The sequence below is a fragment of the Bos grunniens genome, chromosome 26 (assembly GCF_055505025.1).
Source record: "Bos grunniens cultivar Pamir isolate PY7600 chromosome 26, Bosgru_T2T1.0, whole genome shotgun sequence".
Classification (NCBI taxonomy): Eukaryota; Metazoa; Chordata; class Mammalia; order Artiodactyla; family Bovidae; genus Bos; species Bos grunniens.
Window position 1 is genome coordinate 25,770,271 of NC_141190.1, and position 26,076 is coordinate 25,796,346.

General features: G+C 42.4%; 1 protein-coding gene across 9 annotated transcripts in view; it reads left to right on the forward strand.

The window, feature by feature from the left end:
• SORCS3 (sortilin related VPS10 domain containing receptor 3) overlaps positions 1–26,076 on the forward strand; it is a 633,389-nt gene that overhangs the window by 433,324 nt on the left and 173,989 nt on the right. For all 9 annotated transcript variants that reach the window (XM_086377568.1, XM_086377569.1, XM_086377575.1 and 6 more), the window contains one exon: positions 23,299–23,363. In XM_086377568.1, coding sequence (XP_086233694.1) covers positions 23,299–23,363 — 65 coding nt within the window. The remainder of the gene's footprint in view (positions 1–23,298; positions 23,364–26,076) is intronic.

The following is a 26,076-nucleotide window of genomic DNA, read 5'->3' on the forward strand; positions in this document are numbered from 1 at the left end:
GTTTCCTGGATTGGCAGGCAAGTTTTTTACCACTAGTGCCATCAATTCATGTCTGACTCTTTGCGACCCCATGGACTGCAGCACACCAGGTCTCCCTGTCCATCACCAACTCCTGCAGCTTGCTCAAACTCATGTCCATCAAGTCAGCCATGCCAACCAACCATCTCACCCTCTGTCATCTCCTTCTCCTCCTGCCTTCAATCTTTCTCAGCTCGTTGGTCTTTTCCAATGAGTCCTTCACAACAGGTGGCCAAAGGATTGGAGTTTCAGCATCAATCCTTCAGCATCAGTCCTTCCAATGAATACTCAGGACTGATTTCCTTCAGGATTAACTGGTTTGATCACCTTGCAGTCCAAGGGACTCTCACTAATCTTCTCCAACACCACAGTTCAAAAGCATTAAATTCTTCAGTGCTCAGCTTTCTTTATAGTCCAATTCTCACATCCATGCATGACTATTGGAAAAACCATAGCTTTGACAGACCTTTGTTGGCAAAGTAATGTCTCTGCTTTTCAATATCCTGTCTAGGTTGGTCATAGCTTTTCTTCCAAGGAGCAAACACCATTTTAATTTCATGGCTACAGTCACCATCTGCAGTGATTTTGAAGCCCAAAAATAGTCTTTCCCTGTTTCCCCATCTATTTGTCATGAAGTGATGGGATTGGATACCATAATCTTAGTTTTCTGAATGTTGAGCTTTAAGCCAAATTTTTCACTCTCCCCTTTCACTTTCATCAAGAAGTTCTTTAGTTCTTCACTTTTTGCCATAAGGGTGGTGTCATCTGCTTATCTGAGGTTATTGATATTTCTCCCAGCAATCTTGACTCTACCCTGTGCTTCATCCAGCCTGACATTTCTCATGATGTAGTCTGCATATAAGTTAAATAAGTAGGGTGACAATATACAGCCTTGATGTACTCCTTTCCCGATTGGGAACCAGTCTGTTGTTCCATGTCCAGTTCTAACTGCTGCTTCTTGACCTGCATACAGATTTCTCAATAGACAGGTCAGGTGGTCTGCTAGTCCCATCTCTTGATGAATTTTCCAGTTTGTTATGATCCACACAGTCAAAGGCTTTGGTGTAGTCAATAAAACAGAAGTAGATGTTTTTCTGGAATTCTCTTGCTTTCTTGATGGTCCAGTGGTTGTTGGCAATTTGATCTCTGGTTCTTCCGCCTTTTCTAAATCCAGCTTGAACATCTGAAAGTTCATGGTTCACATACTGTTGAAGCGTAGCTTGGAGAATTCTGAGCATTACTTTGCCAGCGTGTGATGCTGCTGCTGCTAAGTCACTTCACTTGTGTCCAACTCTGTGTGACCCCAGAAACGGCAGCCTACCAGGCTCCTCTGTCCCTGGGATTCTCCAGGCAAGAACACTGGAGTGAGTTGCCATTTTCTTCTTCAATGCATGAAAGTGAAAAGTGAAAGTGAAGTTGCTCAGTCGTGTCTGACTTCGTTACCCCATGGACTGCAGCCCACCAGGCTCCTCCATCCATGGGATTTTCCAGGCAAGAGTACTGGAGTGGGGTGCCATTTCCTTCTCCATTGCTAGCGTGTGAGAAGAGTGCAATTGTGTAATTGTATGGTAGTTTGAACATTCTTTGGTATTATTGCCTTTCTTTGGGATTGGAATGAAAACTGACCTTTTCCAGTGTGTGTGTATAGTTTTTCAAGTTATTTTCCCTTATAGGTTATTACAAAATAATGAATATAGTTCTCTATGCTATACAGTAAATCTTTGTTGGTTATCTACTTTATATTGAGTAGTAAGGATCATAGGTAGCACAGTTTTAAAGAATCTGCCTGCCATTGCAGGAGATGGAAGAGATGAGGGTTCAATCCCTGGGTCAGGAAGATCCCCTGGAGTAGGAAATGGCAACCCATTCCAGTATTCTTGCCTGGAAAATTCAGTGGACAAAGGAGCCTGGTGAGCTGCAGTCTGTAGAATCAGAAAGAGTCAGACACGAATGAGCATACGCACACATATATGTTAATCCCAAGCTTCTAACTTCCCTGGTGGCTCAGAGGTTAAAGCGTCTGCCTGCAATGTGGGAGACCTGGGTTCAATCCCTGAGTCAGGAAGATCCCCTGGAGAAGGAAATGGCAACCCACTCCAGTATTCTTGCCTGGAGAATCCCGTGGACGGAGGAACCTGGTGGCCTACAGTCCACAGGGTCGTAGAGTCGGACATGACTGAGGGACATCATTTCACTTCACTTCTAACTTAACCCCCACTTTCATCTCTGGTAACCATAAGTTTGTTTTCTCTCTGTGTGGATCTATTTCTGTTTTGTGTATGAGTTCTTTTTTATCTTTTTATTTTATTTTTTTTGAGATTCCAAGTGTAAATGATATATGATATTTATCTTTGGCTTACTTCATTTAGTGTGGTAATCTCCAGTTCCATCTATGTTGCTGCAAATGGCATTATTTAATTATTTTTATGGCTGAGAAGTATTCCATTATGTATATGTACCATATCTTCTTTACCCATTTATTGTCAATGGCATTTGAGTGGCTTCCATGTCTTGGCTAGCCTAGAGATTAAATTCCAAACCCTTTAACATGGTGTAGACTGTCTTCTCACACCAAATACTTGAAACATCTTTCCAAACTCACATTCACCTACTGACTTACATTCTACACCTATCACTCATCTCATACATACCAGGAGATCATTTACCTCCAGGTCTTCAGTTATGCCTTCCCTTTGCCAGGATAGTGGAGGCGGAACATTGCAGTTCCAGACAAACTACTTAATATCTCCTAAAATTCTGCTCAAAAGTTACCTAACTTTTGAAACCACCTGAACTCTTTCCCATTTTATTTTCAGACATGTTAAGGGGTTTCTTGAGCTAGGCATCTTGGCTTCTCCATTAGAAAAGTTCTAATATTGGGGGCCATTTTTCTAAGCCTAAGTTTCTTTGTCAACCTAATGATGATAATCATGCTGTTCTCTACCTTATAGAGTTACTATGGAGATGTGTCAGGTAATTAACCACTCCTGGTTGGGGCTGGGTATCTTCTGCAGTCCTTTTACAGGTTCAGGTTGGTTAACATCTGCAGCTCCTTCAGACAGTACATGGTAATACTATGCTCATCTGGAATCAACCTCACTTTGCATCTCTCCAAAGCACCTTAAGTGTGGAGTAAATTAATTTTCAGCATGTTAGATGCAGTCTCAAGGTAATTTTCCATGATACTTCCCAGCAGGGAGGCTTTGAAATAACATCCCTCTTCTAATTAGTACTATGTACTATGCTGTGCTCATCAGCAGATGGGATTTATCCTTGCACATTTGGACTTGACAGAGGTCAGCCCTCAACTCTCTCTACATGTCCTTGTATGCTCCTGACAAGCTGGCCTCTTTCCTTTCCTTCTTTCCCAGCCCTTCTCATCATACCCTACCTCTTAGTCTAGCCAGATCCTTAGCTCATTGGCTGAAATTAATTATGAGCCATATTTACTGTCCCCAGACAATAGAGGACATGGGGACAGGGACCTTCCTAACCTTTTCTCTGCCCCTTAGAGCCATTCTTGGGTTCAGTTTCATTAAAAAAAATAATGTAACTAGGATTAATAGCATGAACATTTATTACTATCACTAGCATCTTTGCCTTTCATGTCATTATTAGACCTCTTTCACAGAAGAGAAAACTAAGCTTGAGAGGTTAAGTAAGCAGCCCAAATTCACACAGTTCCTAAGTGTCAGCATCAGAATCCAACCTAGGCTTTACTCCAGAGCTGAGATATTAACCACAATTCCTATACCACGTTTCTGTGTCAGATGGTTATCTCCTTCAAGGTTATTTTCAGATTTAACAGGAAGGAGATTTCTGGATCAAATAGACCTGAATCAGAAATACCTGACATCTTCACAGGAGGGGAGAAATCCCAGGACCTTTGTTTAAGGGCTTCCCAGCCTGTGATCGAGGAGCTTCACATCATGTCTTTCAATGGAAAACCTCCATCCCCAGCCCTTTGGAGAACCCTGCATGGGAGGGAGGCAGCCCGTATTTTCTCCACAAACCACAGGACCCTTCCTTGATGGTTACACAGGATGATCTCAGCAAAGCTGACAAGATGTTTCCATATTTGTTAAACAAGAACCATTTGTTTAGCTCAGGAGCATCTGTTGAATAAACAAGATATCTGATGTGCCATTTGCTCATTGGAAATTAACAAACCCTTAAAAAAAATGGCAATTTGTCAGGAGTTATATGAGGCAGAATTCATTCTCAGCAAGTGCACACATTGAAACTTCCTTCCTGAGCTTTCTAGAATCCCCCAGAGCTAGTTGCACAGAAAAAGTTCAGTTTAATTTTACCATCATTAAGGAAAATATGCAGACATGTTGGAGGAAGTGAGGCAAGTGTCCTGTTAAGGAAATGAAGGACCCTGGAGAATGTGTCCTCCAGAACAGCTGGCGGGAGCTAGCCCCCTTCTGGTTTGTTTTTCCATTCGGAGAATGTATGTCCTCTGGTTGGGAGGCACTTTTTTTTTTCTTTTTTTCCCCTTCTTCCATGCTGTTTCCAAGAATCATTTGGTAAACTTGTCATTAGCCAGCATCATTCCTGCATGTGGCTACCTGGGAGGGAATGGAGGAGGGGAGGGTTTAACTTACTGTAAGGATAAAGGAGATAGGGAAAATAGTGAAATGAAAAGCTGTCACGTCTCTTAGGGATGTAGTGCCTACTACTAGAACACTGGCTAAAGTGAAGTCTGAGTATAATCCTATTTTTCCCGTGAAACACAAATGATTCACAGTGTTGGCCCATTTTGAATTCATCCTTGAATGACCGCAATGTGCTGGCCCCAGGTGCCCCAAGCAGAAGGGACAGTGAGTGATAGTTAGCATTTACCAAGTGCAGGTGCCATGCTAAGCACATTACTGGCATCATTTAGTTATATGCCCACAAACCTGTACTGTTACTCCCATCTACAGATGAGGAAACCAAAGCTTAGCAACAGGTAGAAATGGGATTTAGACTCACATAGTCTGAATTCCCATTGATGTGGTCATGATGTTGTATTGTCTCTGTTAGTCTGAAGAATCAGGGTCCCTGGGATGCTAGATGTGAAGACTGAGCAGGGCAGGCTCCACGCTCAGGAGCCCTGCTCTGGGCCAGAGCAGAAATATATTCAGCAAGATCTTCCTGAGATTCCTGGGAAATGTTGGCTGCCTTGAGGCTGATAAGCTGTTCTTTGGTGCTTAGTCACTCAGTCATGTCAGACTCTTTGTGACCCCATGGACTGTAGCCACCAGGTTCCTCTATCCATGGGAATTCTCCATGCAAGAATAGTGGAGTGGGTTGCCATGCCTTCCTCCAGGGGATCTTCCCAACCCAGGGATCGTACCTAGGTCTCCCACATTGCAGGCAGATTCTTTACTGTCTGAGCTACCAGGGAAGACCAAGAATACTGGAGTGGGTAGCCTATCCCTCCTCCAGGGGATCTTCCCAACCCAGGAGTTGAACTGGGGTCTCCTGCATTGCAGTCAGATTCTTTAACAGTTGAGGTACCAGGGAAGCCCCAATTTTTGCTGGATTACAATTCAAATTCTTTATTTAGAGGGTCTTTGTGGGTGGGAGGGGCTATTGAACCAGGCGAGTTCTCAGGCTTTATATAAGTGAGTCCCTCTGGACTCTAGTTAGAAGCTAAGGAATTAGCTGACTCTGGGCCCAGAGCAACTTGCTGCCTCATCTCCTCACATTAGCCCTCTTAGCAATTGATCTTGTAAACTTTCTGAATCAGAGAAATTAAAGATGAAAAAGGGCCTATTAACTGATGTTGCTCCAGCCCTGGACTAAGCAGAATGGCTCCCAGGAGAGGAATTCAGAGCATCTGGTTCAGTTTAATTGTAATTGTCCCAGAGGGTCTGACTTCTTGCTCTTCCCCCAGGCAGCCCTTCTCCAGGATGGCAGATGCAGGTGTGAGCGATGTCGCAGAGGAGTACACTGTCCTGTGCCAGGGCTCCGAGTCCTCACCTAGGTCTCAGTTTCTAGGGAGTTTTCATGTGTTGCCTCTGGAATGTGCTGGGGTTTTGGGGGTAGATGCTGCTGCTGCTGCTAAGTCACCTCAGTCGTGTCCGACTGTGTGTGACCCCGTAGACGGCAGCCCACCAGGCTGCCCTGTCCCTGGGATTCTCCAGGCAAGAACACTGGAGTGGGTTGCCATTTCCTTCTCCAGTGCGTGAAAGTGAAGTTGCTCAGTCGTGTCTGACTCTTAGCGGCCCCATGGACTGCAGCCTACCAGGCTCCTCCGTCCATGTGATTTTCCAGGCAAGAGTGCTGGAGTGGGGTGCCATTGAAATAGCTCTAACTCCTAGATAGAAGCTGGTGATTTTACCTGTTTCTCCTCTTAGCCAGGAGATGTGCCTTCAGCAGTGTCTATGCAGGTAAAAGGGAGTGTGGGGGCTTGAAACAGAAGTGGGAGTCAAAGACTGACAATACACTGGGAAGACCTGGCATGAGTTGTTGAGTATTCCTAAGCCTAGGAATGTCTTACTATCAAAGACTTACTATCACAGACTTTGATCCTCACAACAACACTTAGAAGTAAGTATGTTATTATTCTCTTAACAGAGAAGGGGATTTTGAGGCTTAGAGAGGTCAGATGAGTGTCAAGGTCATGTAACTTGGTGGGGGAGCTAGAATCAGAGAGAGCTTGGACTGCAAAGCCCCCTCTTGTCCCTGCTTCTTAGTGAAATGCACTGAACAAGATAGAAATGCGGAAGAGGAAGAGGCAGGAAGGGACTGGTGCTGACTTTGAGTTGAAATGGCTGATACTCAGATCAACCAGGTTTAGTGTCCTGAACTGGGAAGCCTGGGCATGTGGCATGAGCTCTCTGTGCAGGTCTCAGTTGCAGAGATCTTACAGTGTTTGCAAATCTGTTAGTACATAGGCTGTGTTCCCTTCCAGGCCTAGGAAAGCGGGTAATTCACTCATGTATCCTCTGCTTAGAGAGTGAGGCTGCTGGGCAAAGGTGTTTAGTGACTGATCCTTGCATCTTAAGTGCAGCTGGTTAGCATTCATTGGCTCTGCTGCCCCTCCCTAGATCTCCTCACTTGTTACTGAAGATCTTTGATTCTTTCAGTTACTTTTTTGGGGCTGCTATTGGCTGAGGGTCTGGACATTGCCATGAGCTGCTGGTGGTTGACTTTAGGTCCCAGGATATTATTCAGGAAGGGCAGGCCTATGTAGATAGATGAGTGTCTTGGGTCCTGGCACACATGCAGGGTGAGAAGCATGAGTGAGACCCCTGAATGTAGAAAGCAGAGAAGTACAGAGAGGGAACTGGGGATTGGGGATGGGGGTGGGAGGGGTCATCAAAGAACTGCCTGTGCCACAGTTTGTCCCCACGTTGTCCCTAAAAGAGTTGTTTGAAGGAACAGGAGACTGTACACTTCTATTTTCCACCCATCCATGCCTTGTGTTTCTAGGATTAGTTTGATCTGTGTCACTGTGTCACTCTTTGGGACACATGCAGTAAAAGGAAGCTCTGTTGAGGTTAACTAATGGGATCATCTGAATCTTCTCTCATCTCCTTTTCCAGCTGAGGAATCTTGGGTAAGCCACTTAAATTCTCAGGATCTCTATTTATGCATTTATTTTTTTGGATCATGTGGTAGCTCTGTTTTTAATTTTTTGAGGAACCTCCATACAGTTTTCCATAGTGCTGGCAATTTTTTTCCCAGCAGCAGTGCAATAAAATTTTCTTGTTCTACATCCTTGCCAACACTTGTTATTTCTTGTCTTGTTGAAAATAGACATTTTAACACGTGTGAAGTAATGTCTCATTGTGATTTTGCTTTGTGTTTCCTTGATGATTATTGATGTTGAACATCTTTTTGTATACCCTTTGGCTTTCTTTATATATTTATGCATTTTCAGTTTTGGGCAATACATGCTTCATAGATTTCTTCTTAGAATTAAATGATGTAATGATGTAAAGAAATGAGGTGCCTGGAACGTTGTAGCTGATAAACACGTGTTGGCCATTTTCTCACCTCCCTCCTCCTTTCTCCAGTGGAGAACGGCAGGCTCCATGGTGCATCATAGAATGTCCTCCAGGGCCGAGTCCAGTGAACCTGGGTTTAAATCTGAGAGCTGCCACTTATTAGCTGTGACAACTTAGACAATCCACCAACCTAGCTCCTCTGAGCCTATAGTCCCTGGCTAGTGAAATGCAGACAAAAATTAGAAGTTTTGATCATTGGTTGAATTTCATGATTAGGTACCAGCTTTATGCTAGGAAGTGGATTCACCATAGTGGACAAAGCAGGCAAGGCCCCCTCCCTTTAGGAAACTTACATTCTCAAGGAGAGGCAGGCATTATTCAAATAACCACACCAATTATTATGTCTTAAATAGTATCCCACACAATGCCTCATATCACAGGGACCATAGCATAGCACACACACACTAGCTATCAGTACCTGAGCATCAGTGATGCTGTGGTTACCATCTTCTTTATGAGGGTCCCATGTGATTACAGCCTCTTTCCTCACATAATTTCCTGTTGTCTTCCAGACCCATTTATACACATGAACCCATGTGTATAAAGCAGAGACCCTTTTCTCTAACTATTCCTTTCAGCCTGGTTAGGTCTGGCACAGCCATTAATTAGTAATGGCTTTCCCATGAAGTGGCTGTCTTTGTAGGCTCTGAGCAAGCGTGTCCATGCTACCATAATGCACCAGAATGTGTGCCCCTAACAGTCCTGAGGCAAAGATCAGGAAATTCTGTTTTTATTCTCTTCAGAGCTAAGATACAATTAAAAATGTTACCACAGTAATTGGCAACATCCATTAACTTGATGAGAATTGCCAGAGGCAGCACATTTTTCCCCTCTTCTGTGCATTATTAGCCTATAAATATACCTGGTTCCTTTCTCTTTCTTCTCTAGAATTTCTATAAAATATCCACCCAAGCTGTCTCCTTAATGCCCTTTGCCTTTTAAAATTAACTCTCTCAGTTCCTCCAGTACTTCCAGTCCATACCACACAATCTTGCATCTAATTACATGTGCTGATGTACGGGGAAGCAGCTGGGGAAAGCCCACAGCACTGAGAGCTCTGGGCTCAGAGTCAGCAGAGTCTGGTGGGAACCCCAGCTCCACCTGGTTATCTTGAGTGACTTTGGCTTGGGGTTTGATCATCTGCAAAATGGGAACAATACCTGCTAGAAATAAAACAGTGAGATTACAGGAGGATGATGGGAAGGTGCTTTGTAAACTCTTGCATGTGGGGCCCTCCAGATCATTGGTCCCCAGCAGTAACTTTGTCTTCCTGCTCCCTCCTTGGTCTTTTGGTCCCCATAGAGGTGCAGGGCAGATGGAATTTGGTGGCACAAGACTGTTGAGAAAAGCCCTCTTCAACTGCAGCTGCACCCTGCCAGTGGCTAGCAACACCTCAGGGACCTTTCCAGCAGGAGGTTCCTCTCCCTTCTGATGCACTCACTTGATTAGAAAGATATCCCACCCCTGCCTCAAAGAAGTAGGGCAGAGCAGGATGGAACAGGGGCTTAAGAACGGTCAGTGCAAAGGAAGAGCTCATGTACCTCCATCCTCCACAGCCATAGAGCCTCTCAATGCCAGAGAGCAGAGGGGGAGGGGATCCCGGCATCACCCACCCCACACATGTGATTTGCAGAGAGAGGAACCGTGCCCAGAGGGGTCAAGTGACATAGCCAAAGCCACAGTGCTAGACTGTGACCAGAACTAAGGTCTTTGCCCCAGCCCAGTGCTCTTTCTCCTACACTCCAATGCAAGTTTTCCTTAGACACTTTTGAAAGGTTGTTGTTGAACCATGTAAAGATGCCGGGATTCTTGGCCTCCAGAGGAGAAGAATTCAATCTGGGGCAAGAGATGAGGCTTGATCGCTCAGAGCTTTTGTGTAATAAAGTTTTATTAAAGTATAAAGGAGATAGAGAAAGCTTCTGACATAGACATCAGAAGGGGGCAGAAAGAGTACCCCCTTGCTAGTGTTAGCAATGGAGTTATATACTCTCCAATGAATCCAAAGAATGTCTGGAGGTTGTAAAGACCTCACCAGACCTACTCCCATAATTTAAATTTTAAGATAACAGGATTAGCCAGAAGGTTTAATCCAGAGACTATCTTCAGGCAGGATACATTATTGTTATACAATCTTAAGGAATGTCGAGGAAAGAAAAGTTTGTCCTTTCTTCCTCTTTGAGAATTCCAGACCCCTCTCTCCTTGGGGACCCCTAGACTTCTTATCAACCTGCCTAGGAAATGACTTTCTCACTTTCTACACAATCAGTGGTATTCAGATCAGTGTATGTCTGTGTGCATATCTTTGTGTGTGTCTGAATGTAAGATGCCAGGAACCATTGGGAATATTCTCTAAATATGTGCATATGCTATTTCATGTTCATCAAGACAAAACAAGGAAGTTTTGACTCTTATGGAAAATTATAGATTTAGAGAGGTTAAGTAACTTGCTCAAAGTCACACAGCTAATAGAAATAGAGCCAGGATTAGAACCTAGGGCTGATGATTCCAAAGCTCCTAACCACTGGACATAGAAGAGACAAATTCTTGTCCTAAAAACAGACTATGGGTTAAAAATAATACCTAGTGTGATCGGGCAACCCCAATAAACACTGACTGTGTCATCCCAGACTCCAGTTTAGGAAATGTGGGGCAGTGAGACTTCTTTTTTTAATAAGATAATGTGATTTTTCTCATTAAAAAAAATTATTTACTTTTAATTGAAGGATAATTCCTTTACAATATTGTATTGGTTTCTGCCTTACATCATCATGTATCAGCCATAGGTATGCATATGTCCCCTCCCTCCTGAACCTTCATCCCAGCTCCCACCCCATCCCACTCCTCTAGGTTGTCACAGAGCCCTGGTTTGAGTTCCCTAAGTCACACAGCAAATTCCCACTGGCTATCTATTTTACATATGGTAATCTATATGTTTCCATGCTACTCTCTCTATTTGTCCCACTCTCTCCTTCTCCAGTACCCCAGCCTGCAGGGAAGCTTTTGTTCCTTCCTAACTGTCTTTGAGCTGTTTCAAATCCTAAAAGATGATGCTGTGAAAGTGCTGCACTCAATATGCCAGCAAACTTGGAAAACTCAGCAGTGGCCATGGGACTGAAAAAGTCAGTTTTCATTCCAATCCCAAAGAAAGGCAATGCCAAAGAATGTTCAAATTACTGCACAATTGTACTCATTCACACGCTAGCAAAGTAATGCTCAAAATTCTCCAAACCAGGCTTCAACAGTACATGATTGGTGAACTTCCAGATGTTCAAGCTGGTTTTAGAAAAGACAGAGGAACCAGAGATCAAATTGCCAACATCCACTGGATCATCAAAAAAGCAAGAGAGTTCCAGAAAAAACATCTGCTTCTGCTTTATTGACTATGCCAAAGCCTTTGACTGTGTGGATCACAATAAACTGTGGAAAATTCTTGAAGAGATGGGAATACCAGACCACCTTACCTGCCTCCTGAGAAATCTGTATTCAGGTCAAGAAGCAACAGTGAGAACTGGACATGGAGCAACAGACTGGTTCCAAATTGGGAAAGGAGTACATCAAGGCTGTATATTGTCACCCTGCTTATTTAACTTATATGCAGAATACAGCATGCAAAATGCCAGGCTGGGTAAAGCACAAGCTGGAATCAAGATAGCCTGGAAAAATATCGATGACCTCAGATGCACAGATGACACCACCCTTATGGCAAAAAGTGAAGAAGAACTAAAGAGCCTCTTGATGAAAGTGAAAGAGGACAATGAAAAAGTTGGCTTAAAACTCAACATTCAAAAAACTAAGATTATGGCATCCAGTCCCATCACTTCATGGCAAATAGATGGGGAAACAATGGAAACAGTGACTGACTTTATTTTTGTGTGCTTAAAAATCACTGCCTGTGGATGGTGACTACAGCCATGAAATTAAAAGACGCTTGCTACTTGGAAGGAAAGTTATGACCAACCTAGACAGCATATTAAAAAGCAGAGACATTACTTTGCCAACAAAGATCTGTCTAGTCAAAGTTATGGTTTTTCCAGTAGTCATATACGGATGTGAGAGTTGGACCATAAAGAAAGCTGATCACCAAAGAATTGATACTTTTGAACTATGGTGTTGGAGAAGACTCTTGAGAGTCCCTTGGACTGCAAGGTAATCAAACCAGTCAATCCTGAAGGAAATCAGTCCTGAGTATTCATTGGAAGTATTGATGCTGAAGCTGAAAGTCCAATACTTTGGCCACCTGATGTGAAGAACTGACGCATTGGAAAAGACCCTGATGCTGGGAAAGATTGAAGGTGGGAGGAGAAGAGACGACAGAGGATGAGATGGTTGGATGGCATGGCCAACTCGATGGACACGAGTTTGAGTAAGCTCCGGGAGTTGGTGATGGATAGGGAAGCCTTGTGTGCTGCAGTCCATGGGGTTGCAAAAAGTCAAACACGACTGAGTGACTGAACTGAACTGAATTGTTTTTATTTAACTGATCTCTATTCTTTATTATATATTTATACCCTATTTCTCTCTCAAATTATATCCTACCCCACTTTCTAACCCCTCCACTACCTCTGGCTCCTGACCCTCATTTTTCTGCTGGGGTCCATGCTGGATACACAAGAAGCATTTGGGAAGTTTCAGGTATTGGCTCAGGACCTCAGTGAATGAGGACATGAGAGGATTCCCACAATGCACTGCCATTTGGGGGTCACACAACACATGTTGTGATATGTTAAGCATATCCCATAGAAACCAAAAATAAATTAAGATAAAGCAACATTATTAGGTTGTTCTAAGTTTTAAAAAAATTGTACTGGAGTACAGTTGATTCAGTTGTCCCTGGTGGCTCAGATAGTAAAGAATCTGCCTGCAATGTAGGAGCCCCAGGTTCAATCCCTGGGTCTGGAAAATCCCCTAAAGAGGGGAAAGGCTACCCACTCCCATATTCTTGCCTGGAGAATCACATGGACAGAGGAGTCTGGCAGACTATAGTCCATGGGGTTGCAAAAAGAGTCAGATGTGACTGAGCGACTAACATTTAACTTACAGTTGATTTGCAATATTGTGTTAGTTCTTGCTGGACAGCAAAGTGAATCAGTTACACATATACATATATCCTCTTTTTTAAAAGATTCTTTTCCCATATGGGTCATTACAGAGTATTGAGTAGAGTTCCCTGTGATGTATGGCTGGTTCTTATTATCTATTTTTTTTTCTTTAATAGAAAATTATTTAATTAGTATACATGTGTTCCAGTAGTGTGTACATGTCAGTCCCAATCTCCCAATAAAACATTTTTAAAAAGTACAGACTTTCCTAAGTAACAGTTTATAAAAGATGTTTTAATAGAAATTAACTTCTAAAGAAATAGAGTGAATGTACCTACAGAAAGACAGGAATTTGTCCAATGTTATGGAATGTCACAGATTTTAGTTTGCAGGAAGCAATTCATAATTCCTGGCATGGTGGCTTTTCACTGACTTCAGATCCTTTCTTATTCTGTCTCCAAAGTGGTCTCTTATGACTACTGCTCAGTATTCTCCTCCCCATCATGTCTGTTTGCACCATCACACCTTGGGTCATATCATCCCTCTCTCCCTTCTGACTTTCCAATCCCACACATTCTTCAAGCCTGCTCCTTGTTTCCCCATTGCTGTGAAACCCTACCTGATCCCCTGCACCTTTCCAATAAGACTGAAATTCCCTCTGTGTGTTACCCCATAAATACCTATTAAAGGTACTCTCAGGAGATAGGTAGTGGGGTCTGAGAATGAACATTCCAAAATCTAATGGCTGGGAATAAGAGCATTGCCTGTTCTCTGCAGTCCCTCTACAAATGAGGCAATGTGCTTGGTCTGTTTAATAGGATCAAATAGTTTTCTATGAGCAACCTTTCCTTAAGCTGTGATCATATGACATGATCTTGTTTTCTAGAGCTATGCTAGTCTATAGCCCATATGTATGTAGAAAACAAATGGGCTGTGTGCTAGACTGGTTGGCAGCTTCCTAAGTGCTCACACATAGTGAGTATTCAGTAAGTACTTGCAAAGGGATTACTGGTTATATTCCTAGTAGACCAGCTGTTCAGTTGCATTCAGGGAAAACCTCATGGATCGTCACTATATTAGCACAATCACAAACCCCAGTGACCAAAGCTTAGCTTCAAATTGCTACTGCCAGCATGAGCATGATATTAGCTATGGTTCACTGGGATTCTTCATTTGAGTTCAAACTCCTCATCTGTTGCAAGTGACCTCCTGATGTGTGTATGCCTTGTCCTGAAAATAGTTCATGTGACTGCTGAATTTCATTCTAGCCATTTAGAATTTAGAAAGGTATTATATTAAATTAGACCATGCAGTTTCTCTTTCCTTCCTTCCTCCCTGGCCCCTGCCTTCCTTCCTCCTTCCTTCCCTCTCTCTTGCCGTTCCTCCCTCCCTCCCTTCAATACTGCTTCTCTGGTAAGGAATACTATACTTGTGTCCCTGGATAAACCTATATCTTCTTATATATCTTTACATGTTATGAAAAATACTTAGTCTACCACATGAGATGCTCTCTGATACTTCCATTCCATATTTTATAAAAAATAATTGGGGTTTGATCCGCTAGATGTATTTTACAATCCACCAGTAGAACATAGCCTATTGTTAGAGACATACTGATACAGTAATCAGTAGCCCTTTTAATTTTCTGGGAGAACCAGAATGCTGAAGGGACAGTAGCTAACCCTTATGTCCAGAAACGGCTCTGCACATGCTGAGCAACTTTTAGAGAGCATATTAATGATGATTCTGGGTATGGGAAACAGTAACTAATTTTGTTGTTGTTCACTTGCTCAGTCGTGTCCGACTCTCTGTGGCCCCATGGACTGTAATGTGCCAAGCTTCCCTGTCTTTCACCATCTCACAGAGCTTGCTGAAACTCATGGCCATTGAGTTGGTGACGCCATCCAACCATCTCATCCTCTGTCATCCCCTTCTCCTCCTGCCTCAATCTTTCCCAGCATCAGGGTCTTTTCCAATGAGTCAGTTATTCGCATCAGGTGGCCAAAGTATTGGAGCTTCAGCTTCAGCATCAGTACTTCCAGTGAATATTTTAGGTTTAATTTCCTTTAGGATTGATTGGTTTGATCTCTGTGCTTATTGAGAGAGATAAAGAGAAAGAAAGAGAGAGAGACATTATTAGAATCCCAGAAAGGGAATGCGTTTAGACCTCACAAAGGTCCCTATCCCATAACCTCACAAAGTGCCTTCTTTCTTTCTTTCTTTTTTTTCCTTTCATCTCTGCTTCTCTCTTCTTTCTGGCTGAATAGTTGAAGGTGTCCAAGACAAGTTTCTCCGAGTCTCATGCTACAGTTTCTCAAAGCAGTCCTAAAGTCTGGGAAACGTGTCTCTGAACCAGCTTCGGTGAGGATCTCCCCTGGTCTAATCGGCTATAGACAGGAACAGAGCCATGTAGTACAACATGGGCATAGGGTTCTACACCTAGACATCTGTGGATCTGGGAGGAGCCAGCAGTTGACCGAGGCAGGGATTATTGTGATGCAGAAGGAGAGCTCCCAGAGTGCCCACTAGAGGAGCTGTATTCATTTGAGCTAGATAAGATCCCTGGGTTTTTGTGGCCCTAGTGTTTTCAAAGGATGGTCGTGCATTTGCCAAGCAAATCACAGATGACTGTGTTTGACAGATCCAATATTGCTTTGAGGATAAATGGTGAAAATAACAGCATAATAATGGAAAATGAAGACTTTATTTACTTAATTGCCTAGAGATTAATTAAACAGATGAAATCTGTTCCACCATATTATGGAACCGTTTTCAACATTTATCCTAAACATACTGTTGGGGTTATTACTACTTTCGTTTCTGTGTTCATCTATCTACTCAGGCGATATTTAATAATACAGAGCAAGAAGGCACAATGGTAGGCGCTAGTGGAAAAATAATTTAATCAGATCTAAATCGTATCTTTAGGGACAGTACAATAAAGAAGGAGAAAAAAAATTGAGGTACACAGATAATTGATGGTGGCATAAAATGAATTATGTGTGAATCTGAGATCCATCTCTTTCTCACTCTGTACCAATGATTAGGCAATTTGCCATCTCAAAATTTTCATTTCCTCATCTGAAAAAAAATTATACTGCCAATTTCAAAAGTTTGTTTAAGAATTAAGAGAGACAACATATTAAATTAATAATAAAAGCCTTTCCTGGAGGTCCAGTGGTTAGCACTCTGTGCTTCCACTACAGGGAGTGTGGGTTCGATTCCTGGATGGGGAACTAAGATCCCACATGCCACATGGCCAAAACAAAGATGATAATAACAGTTTTGGTACATTAGATACTCAATAAATATTACACTTAAAAAGTATTAGTTCCACATAATGAGAGCTGTATATTAGTAAGCATTACATAGAGTTAGTTGTTGAAGTATGCCTCTATTTGAAATGTTTACATGCATTCAGTTCTCATAAAAACAATGCAAAGGGTGCTATTATGATATCCCCAGTGTGCAGACTAGAAACATGCAGCAAGGAGATTGAGTTAATTGCCTGTGATCCCAAGGCAACTGAGTGATGGAGCCGAGACTTTGACTTGGAGTGCCTGATTCCGGACTGTATGCTTTTAACTACCCCACTGATATATAAAAAGGAAGGGATATTTCAGCTTGGTTTGTGAAGGTTGCATTTCAATCTCTAATGAGTGATTTTCAACTCTGACTGCACATCCTTATCACTCATGAGCATCTAAAAGCTATTGATTCCTGGATGATACTCTAGGGTAGTGGTTCTTAGAGTGTGTTCCCTAACCATCAACATCATATGTTTTATGTGTTTGCTAAGAATGCAAATTGTTGAGCCCTACCCCAGACCTCTCAAATACAAAACTCTGAGGCTGAGCCTAGCATCTGTTTTAATAAAAAGATTCTGATGTAGCTAAAATGTGAGAGGACGATTGCTCCAGACCAATGAAACCAGAATTTACGGGATTGGGACCTGTGCATTGGTATTCAGTATTTTTTAGAAAGTTTCTCATAGCATTATAATGTTTAGTCAAGATCAGGAGGCTTTCATGGAATGTGGTATTGAGTTGTACCATAAGTGGGGATGGAGAAGGAAATGGCAACCCACTCCAGTGTTCTTGCCTGGAGAATCCCAGGGACAGGGGAGCCTGATGGGCTGCCATCTATGGGGTCGCACAGAGTCGGACACGACTGAAGTGACTTAGCAGCAGCAGCAGCAGCAGCATAAGTGGGGAATATGCAGAAGGAAATTTCCAGGTGGAGGGTCAATTTGAGCCAAAACACCAAGGACGAGAATGTTGGTGGTGTGAGCTGGAGAAACATGTTGAGACAAGGTTATCTTGAAATTTAACAGTCTAGCAAATCATTTAGTCAAGCATTTGTCCTTTGTCCCCTCAATACCTCCCTCATGTACACACCAATATCCAGTGTTCTTATTTCTGGGGAAGATTTTTCTCTAGAATTCACATCCACAAGGAGAGAAAAACACACCAGAGTTTAGCTCTGTCACTTCCTCACGGCAGCCCAGGTGCTACAAAGAGGCTGTCCTGAGGTTCTGAACTGGGTTTGAGAGCCACATGACACTGGCTAATAACTGTGTGTCTTTGGACAGTTGTGTGAAACTCAGTTTTCTCATCTGCTTAGTGAAGGGGCTGAACGAGATCATGGGCTCGCAGTTGTTGCGCCCAGCTCTCTTGGGCATGGTTGTCCGGGTGAGCCGTTTCTGATTCCTGATAAGTTCCTGTTTGATCTATTGCACATGTTAGAACTTGGAGACTGTATATGAACAGAGAATTCAGTTGCTAAAAATAAGTTTGAAAGCCACTTGGCCTTTTGCAGGTACTTCCATCAGTAACAGCTGCACTTCCGTCATAGCATCTGTGAGCATGTGGTTCTGACATAACATCTGTGAGCATGTGGTTCCAGGCGCCACATGAAGTTTCAGTTTCTTCCCTGGAGGCTTGGCCGTGGCTTCTTATGTCCTTTCGTCCCCTGTGTCCTTGGTCCTTGCTCAGATCAAGAACTCTCAGTTTTGGAGAAGAATCCCTATCTTTCCCCTTTAGGGTTTCAAATGATCCTTGTGTGCTGATGCTGAGTTTGGTAATTGTTATAAAACTAAATATTGTAAAGTTAAAAAAAAAAAAGAATAAAAAAAATAAAGATATCTTTCTTTCACTGAAAAAAAAAGAAAAAAAAACTAAATAGCCCCAGGAGGAAACCACTTCACACGTTACTCAGGTCTGTGTAGATTCATTACTGTTTTCTCATCAGTTGAGTAATTTTCATGATAAAAAAATGATCTGGGACATAGACAGGAAACTGAGATCTTGTTTGAGCCTAAGAAAAGTTTTCTTTAAGACCCAAAAGTGAGCTCAGGGCTTACTTGGGGCCTTATGAAGTTTTGCCTGAGTGAAAGTGTTATAATCATTTATTCAAAACATATTTGTTGATGGTCTACCAAGGATGTTACCAAGGATTAAAAAAAAATCAAATCCTACTTCTTTGAAATTTGTATCTAAGTAACGCACTGGTCATAACAAACTCTCTCTACCAACAACACAAAAGAAGACTCTACACATGGACATCACCAGATGGTCAACACCAAAATCAGATTGATTATATTCTTTGTAGCCAAAGATGGAGATGCTCTATACAGTCAGCAAAAACAAAACCAGGAGCTGACTGTGGCTCAGATCATGAACTCCTTATTGCCAAATTCAGACTTAAATTGAAGAAAGTGGGGAAAACCACTAGACCATTCAGGTATGACCTAAATCAAATTCCTTATGATTATACAGTGGAAGTGAGAAATAGATTTAAGGGACTAGATCTGATAGACAGAGTGCCTGATGAACTATGGACGGAGGTTTGTGACATTGTACAGGAGACAGGGATCAAGACCATCCCCATAGAAAAGAAATGCAAAAAAGCAAAATGGCTGTCTGAAGAGGCCTTACAAATAGCTGTGAAAAGAAGAGAAGTGAAAAGCAAAGGAGAAAAGGAAAGATATAAGCATCTGAATGCAGAGTTTCAAAGAATAGCAAGAAGAGATAAGAAAGCCTTCCTCAGTGATCAGTGCAAAGAAATAGAGGAAAACAACAGAATGGGAAAAACTAGAGATCTCTTCAAGAAAATTAGAGATATCAAGGGAACATTTCATGCAAAGATGGGCTTGATAAAGGACAGAAATGGTATGGACCTAACAGAAGCAGAAGATATTAAGAAGAGGTAGTAAGAATACACAAAAGAACTGTACAAAAAAGAGCTTCACGACCCAGATAATCATGATGGTGTGATCACTCACCTAGAGCCAGACATCCTGGAATGTGCAGTCAAGTGGGCCTTAGAAAGCATCACTACGAACAAAGCTAGTGGAGGTGATGGAATTCCAGTTGAGCTATTTCAAATCCTGAAAGATGATGCTGTGAAAGTGCTGCACTCAATATGCCAGCAAATTTGGAAAACTCAGCAGTGGCCACAGGACTGAAAAAGGTCAGTTTTCATTCCAATCCCAAAGAAAGGCAATGCCAAAGAATGCTCAAAGTACCCCACAATTGCACTCATCTCACACGCTAGTAAAGTAATGCTCAAAATTCTCTAAGCCAGACTTCAGCAATACGTGAACCATGAAATTCCAGATGTTCAAGATGGATTTAGAAAAGACAGAGGAACCACAGATCAAATTGCCAACATCCACTGGATCATCGAAAAAGCAAGAGAGTTCCAGAAAAACATCTACTTCTGCTTTATTGACTATGCCAAAGCCTTTGACTGTGTGGATCACAATAAACTGTGGAAAATTCTGAAAGAGATGGGAATACCAGAGCACCTGACCTGCCTCTTGAGAAACCTATATGCATGTCAGGAAGCAACAGTTAGAAATGGACATGGAACAACAGACTGGTTCCAAATAGGAAAAGGAGTACGTCAAGGCTGTATATTGTCACCCTGCTTATTTAACTTCTATGCGGAGTACATTATGAGAAACGCTGGGCTGGAAGAAGCACAGGCTGGAATCAAGATTGCTGGGAGAAATATCAATAACCTCAGATATGCAAATGACACCACCCTTATGACAGAAAGTGAAGGGAACTAAAAAGCCTCTTGAAGAAAGTGAAAGCAGAGAGTGAAAAAGTTGGCTTAAAGCTCAACATTCAGAAAACCTAGATTATGGCATCCAATCCCATCACTTCATGGCAAATAGATGGGGAAACAGTGGAAACAGTGTCAGGCTTTATTTTTTGGGCTCCAAAATCACTGCAGATGGTGAGTACAGCCATGAAATTAAAAGACTCTTACTCCTGGGAAGGAAAGTTATGATGAACCTAGATAGTATATTGAAAAGCAGAGATATTACTTTGCCAACAAAGGTCCATCTAGTGAAGGCTATGATTTTTCCAGTGGTCATGTATGGATGTGAGAATTGGACTGTGAAGAAACTGAGCATCGACGAATTGATGCTTTTGAACTGTGGTGTTGGAGAAGACTCTTGAGAGTCCCTTGGACTGCAAGGAGATCAAACCAGTCCATCCTAAAGGAGATCAGTCCTGGATGTTCATTGGAAGGAATGATGCTAAAGCTGAAACTCCAATACTTTGACCATCTCATGCGAAGAGCTGACTCATTGGAAAAGACCCTGATTCTGGGAGGGATTGGTGGCAGGAGGAGAAGGGGACGACAGAGGATGAGATGGCTGGATGGCATCACCAACTCGAAGGACATGAGTTTGAGTGAACTCTGGGAGTTGGTGATGGACAGGGAGGCCTGGCATGCTGTGATTCATGGGGTCGCAAAGAGTCGGACACGACTGAGTGACTGAACTGAACTGATAGAAGACATACAAGGGCAATTGCATAAGTAATGTGATTAAACCGTGCAAAGCAGTGATTCTAAGACTTGGCTGTGCATGGAAATCATCTCGGAGTTTAAGACATGCAGATGCCTTGATCCAACCCCAAAGGTTTTGATTTCATTGGTTTGGGAAGGCTTCAAGACTCTGGATATTCCAAGGTTCCCCAGTGACTCTTACAGGCAGCCAAGTTTGAGAATCACCAAGGTAAGGAAGCAGATAAAGTTCTTCTTTATCTGCTGGAGGGAAGAGGCCAACTAAGCAGTGAAGGAACAGTAAGAGGTATCTGAAGAAGAAAAGGGGCAGGGAGAGAGTTGGATACAAGGGCACTGCAGGCAGAAGGGATAGGAGTCAAGACAGCTGCTCTAGATGGAGAACTAAGTCAGTCAGTCTGTCTAGTTCTGGCCTAGTTCCTGTGTCATCTTAGACACATGTCCATTGCTCTGTGCCACAGTTTCCCATTCACTCAAATATAACTAATGATAACTGTTCTCCTTACCTTAAGTGTTTTGCTTTAAGGTCAAATGAGATGAGGAAAAATTAAAAGATAGTATATTGATGATCATTAAGCAAAAAATAAAGCACCAGAGTAAAAACCTCTTTCATTCAGCTTCTTTGGGGAAAGAACTATTTCACATAAATGAGCCTTGTCTGTTGCTGAGCACAGGCTTTCTCCAGTACAGTGAGTGGGGGCTACTCTCTAGCTGCAGTGCTTGGGCTTCTCATTGCAGTGGTTTGTTATGTTGTGGAGCATGGGCCCTAGGGCGTGGGGCTCAGTAGTTGTGGTACACAGGCCTAGTTTCCTGGCAGCGTGTGGGATCCTCCCAGACCAGGGATTGAACTCATGTTCCCTGCACTGACAGGCGGACTCTCAACCACTGGACCACCAGGGAAGCCCGCATAAATGAACTTTTAAGTAACTGAAGTTTAGCTATTCAACAAAATGCTGCTGCTTCTGCTAAGTCGCTTCAGTCATGTCCGACTCTGTGCGACCCCATAGACAGCAGCCCAACAGGCTCCACCGTCCCTGGGATTCTCCAGGCAAGAACACTGGAGTGGGTTGCCATTTCCTTCTCCATTGCATGAAAGTGAAAAGTGAAAAGTCGCTCAGTCATGTCCGACTCTTTGAGACCCCATGGACTGCAGCCTACTAGGCTCCTCTGTCCATGGGATTTTCCAGGCAAGAGTACTGGAGTGGGTTGCCATTACCTTCTCCATTCAACACAATAATCATTAACAAAATCATTTTATTTTTCCTAACATAGGTCATTTGCAGCCCTATTTTCTTAAACTGAGTTAACTGATATCATTAGTCCTCTGCTTCCTGTTTTCTCTGCCTGCAGCCTCTTGGCACAGATGTCAGATAGTGAACTGTGATATAATAACAGTTAGGGCCTTAGGACCAGAAGATGCATAGTAGATTTATGGTGTGGAAGATTGGGTTTTGGGTTCTTTGGTCTGTTTTTCATAAGTTTTCTATTTGTCTTGCTATCTGGGTACCAGCTGTTGATTCTCATTGTTTTAATTTGACTTTTCCTTTCTAACTTGCTGCCTCTTATCTATTCAGAACTGAAAAAACAGAAAACCAATCTTTGAATGAGACTGAAAATAAGTAGAAAGACTAAGTGTCCAATTTTGCTGCAGAGAGTGGGTTATGCGATGTCTTTAGTATGTGAATGTTTTCATGTCTGTGTTGCCTTTCTAAGCTGACTTTTTGGGTCCTACTCTCGCCTGGCTATCTTATGCAAGACTGGGCTCTATATGTGGAAGGTTGGAGGCCCACAGGCATTAGATTGTAAAGATTTCTCAGCCTTCCTTTTTCTGGCTGTTGGCCTTAGGATTCTAAGGTTCCCCATTCCTACCACCAGAATTGTGTCCTTGTCAGACCAGATATTGAATATTTGTTACCAAATATTTATTGTTTACAAGGTAGAGGTAAGGGAAGGTAGATAGGTCCAAACTCAGGAGGGCAGGAGTGTATGGAAGCAAACAGCCAGAAGGGAGGTTTAACCACTTTCCCCAGGGAGAAGAAAGTGGTATGGACTATGGCACCTCAGGTGGAACGAAAGTCATAGAAATAATCAGGTGCGACATGGCAGAGGGTCCGTGACAGAAGCTTAGACCAGCTTTACTATGGGGCACATTATTCTGTGCTCTTTTTGTTTCTATGTTTTTGAGAGTTAGTGACTCCCTGGCAGAGCTCCAGGACACCTGAGTTGTAACCATTACAGGTGGCAGCTGCCAGAGGCCACCACTCTGCAGGGCCTGGGAGTCATCATATTCTGTGGATCCTCAGTACAAGACAGGCCTCCTTTAGAAAGCAGCTTTCTGAGTAACAACCCCAGATGCCTCCCCACATTGTTATCAGCTGTCCTTGTCACTGAGCTTCTGACTCTCCTTTCCTCCCCAGGTCAGTGGCCGGACTGGATAAGGAGGCAGACCTGGTGCACATGGAGGTGCGGACAGCGGACGGATGTGAGTGCTGTGGCCGCTGGCGGGGCGGGGAAATCTGCCCGCGGGCCTCTCTCCTCCACCCCCACCAATTTGCATTTTAATGACTTGGGAAGATGAAAAGCCCTGCGCTCCCTTACTGCCATATCCATCTTTATTTCCTAGAGTGGGGGAGAGGCCTTCAGTCCCCAGGGAGACGTTTCATTGAAATAAACTCTCAGGAATGAATTTTCTGGGGATGGGAGTTAATGAGATGAATTTTGAGGCTCCTGTTAGTAATTTCCTGGCATCTTCAGTGTAATTCAAATAGGAATGTCCATAGCTCATCGTGGTATTTTGCATTCACGTGGTGAATTGCAGGGATTGCAAGCTTTAAAAAAACTAAACCTTTACATAGTCAAGATTATGAAAAAAATGTAACTGGAAAAATTATTTGCAAAACTATTTGTTCATCCGTTCAGCAAATATTTAGAAATGGCCTACTGTGTGCCAGGCAAATTTCTCAGCCCTGGAAATACCATGCTGAGCAAGACCTCTATTGTCCCTGCAAGTTAGCAATGGAATCCAGGATTTCACTCCTTAGTCCATCATGCACCTATATGCATCTTAAACAGAATTTGACTGATAAAGTATCATTTTGTACCAGCTTAAGACTAAACTGAAATTGAAAGTATCCATAGGGGCCTTTCCTGTCCAATAAAAAAAAGATCAACTTAAAATGTATTAAATATGTGAATATATATGATATACATGAAATATGTAAAATATATGAAAACTAATTAGCATATTCTAGGTCATAAATAGACCCAAATAATCCATGAAAATAACAGTGATCTAGCAGTGCAGCAGATCAAAGTACCATACTGTGAGTTGAGGTCCTGGATTCTGCTACCCATTAGCTATGAGACCGAGACGCCCTAACCACTCTGTTCTCCAGCTTCCTATTATCTGGGGACACTCATCCTTGCCCTGCTCACCTCAGGGTTATGGGTTGAATGTACAAACATAAGGAGATTGTGTTTGGCCTGTATGCTGACATTAGGATATCATTCTGGATACATTAAGTAAAGAAGCTGCGTAAGCTGTGTCCTTGGGAAATCGACTGCTTTTGAGGCCAAACACAGATGTATGATAAAAACATGTGCTTTGGGGAATATATTTTATTTGCTTTGTTTTTATTTTTAAAAGAGTTAGAAGGCAATTGACATGTTACTCTATGCCTGTCAGTCTACTGAGTTCCTTCCTTCCTGCCTTTGTTCCTTTTTCTTTTTTGATTCTTGAATAAATGTAAGTCTCTGAAGCATCCAAGGATAAGGGATGACCCACACTGTTTGTACATTTTTTTTTTTTAACAGAAAAGCTATTTAAGATTTAGGGAGATAATGTCACGTATCCAAATTCAGTGATCATAAGTGTGGTGAAACCTGAATTCTAAATTACTCTTACTGGTAAGGAGAAAAACAAAACAAAACAAAACTGGAACACTGGAGGAAGGATGAGATGGAGGGGTTTGAAGGGGTGTAGTAGAGGAGCCAGAGGGGAGAAGACAGCAGCTCTCAGAAGGTGAACCACAGGCCAGTTTTCAGGACAAAGCTGGCCCTGGCCTTGATTGCATGTCAACCTTTTTAAGCCATATATGTGATCTGTGGTATCTGCCTGTGTGACCTTCTACCTGATACAGGAATCCCTTCACCAACAACCCCTTATAGTATGTCCTCAGGTTCCATGAGCTCAGGCTTAACACATATCCTTTTTTGTTGCTGGACAAATAGCAAAGTTTCTGTCCCTTTTAAAAAAAAGTAATTTCTTACATTAAGCTTAAACTTATTTTCTGAAAGTTCAAGAATTCTGGTCCACATTAGAATAAGGCCTATAGTGCAGGATTGCTGTGGAATTTTATAAGATTAAAAATGCAAAACACATAGAAAAGTTCCTGGCCTTTTGTCAAAAATTGAAAAAAGCAGAGTCAACTTAAAAAATAATCACAACTTAAAGTTGAGAGTTATGTTTTATTTGGTGGGAATTTTTAGGACATCACGCCTGGGAGACAGCATCTCAAGTAACCCTCAGAGAGCTGATCTGAGGAGGTGGGGGAAGTAGTCAGGTTATATAGAATTCTGCAACAAAGGGAAGGTAGTCTGAACATCAAAAGTATTTTGTGAATTAAAGAAAAGCCAGATATCCCAAATTAAAGAATACAGCACTTTTCTTCATATGGGAAGATGCAAGAGTCTGGGCTCACTGAAATCATTCCTTTCATATCTGGGGCCAGTATTCTGTGCTTTTCACATCCTGAGTTCCTCAGTGCTCACCATAGGGAGTGGCTGCAGCCTGGTGCCTGCCAGATCACAGGTATTCTCCTCCATCCTAAGTGCTCTTAGGGCTCAGGAATTCACATTTGGAGGGCTGGAATTGCTGATGATGTGAAATCGTTGTTATAGCAGGAAACACTCCATTTCTCAGCAGACAGAAATATAAATAGGGATAAATGTCATGTGCCACACTTATGTTAAAATATGGTATATATTAATTCTGTGTGATTTTTTAGGTTTTATAAAATCAATTTTTCAACAGTTCAAAGAATCTTCTTTCAACCTAGTGAATTGGCTCTAACCCCCCCTTTATTTAGAAAGTGCACAGAAGACTGAGCTGAACTAGGGATGTTTTATTTTGCATACACTAATGAAATGCATGATTTCTTTCTTCTTTGGTGTGTGGTGAATGCTTTCTTACACAC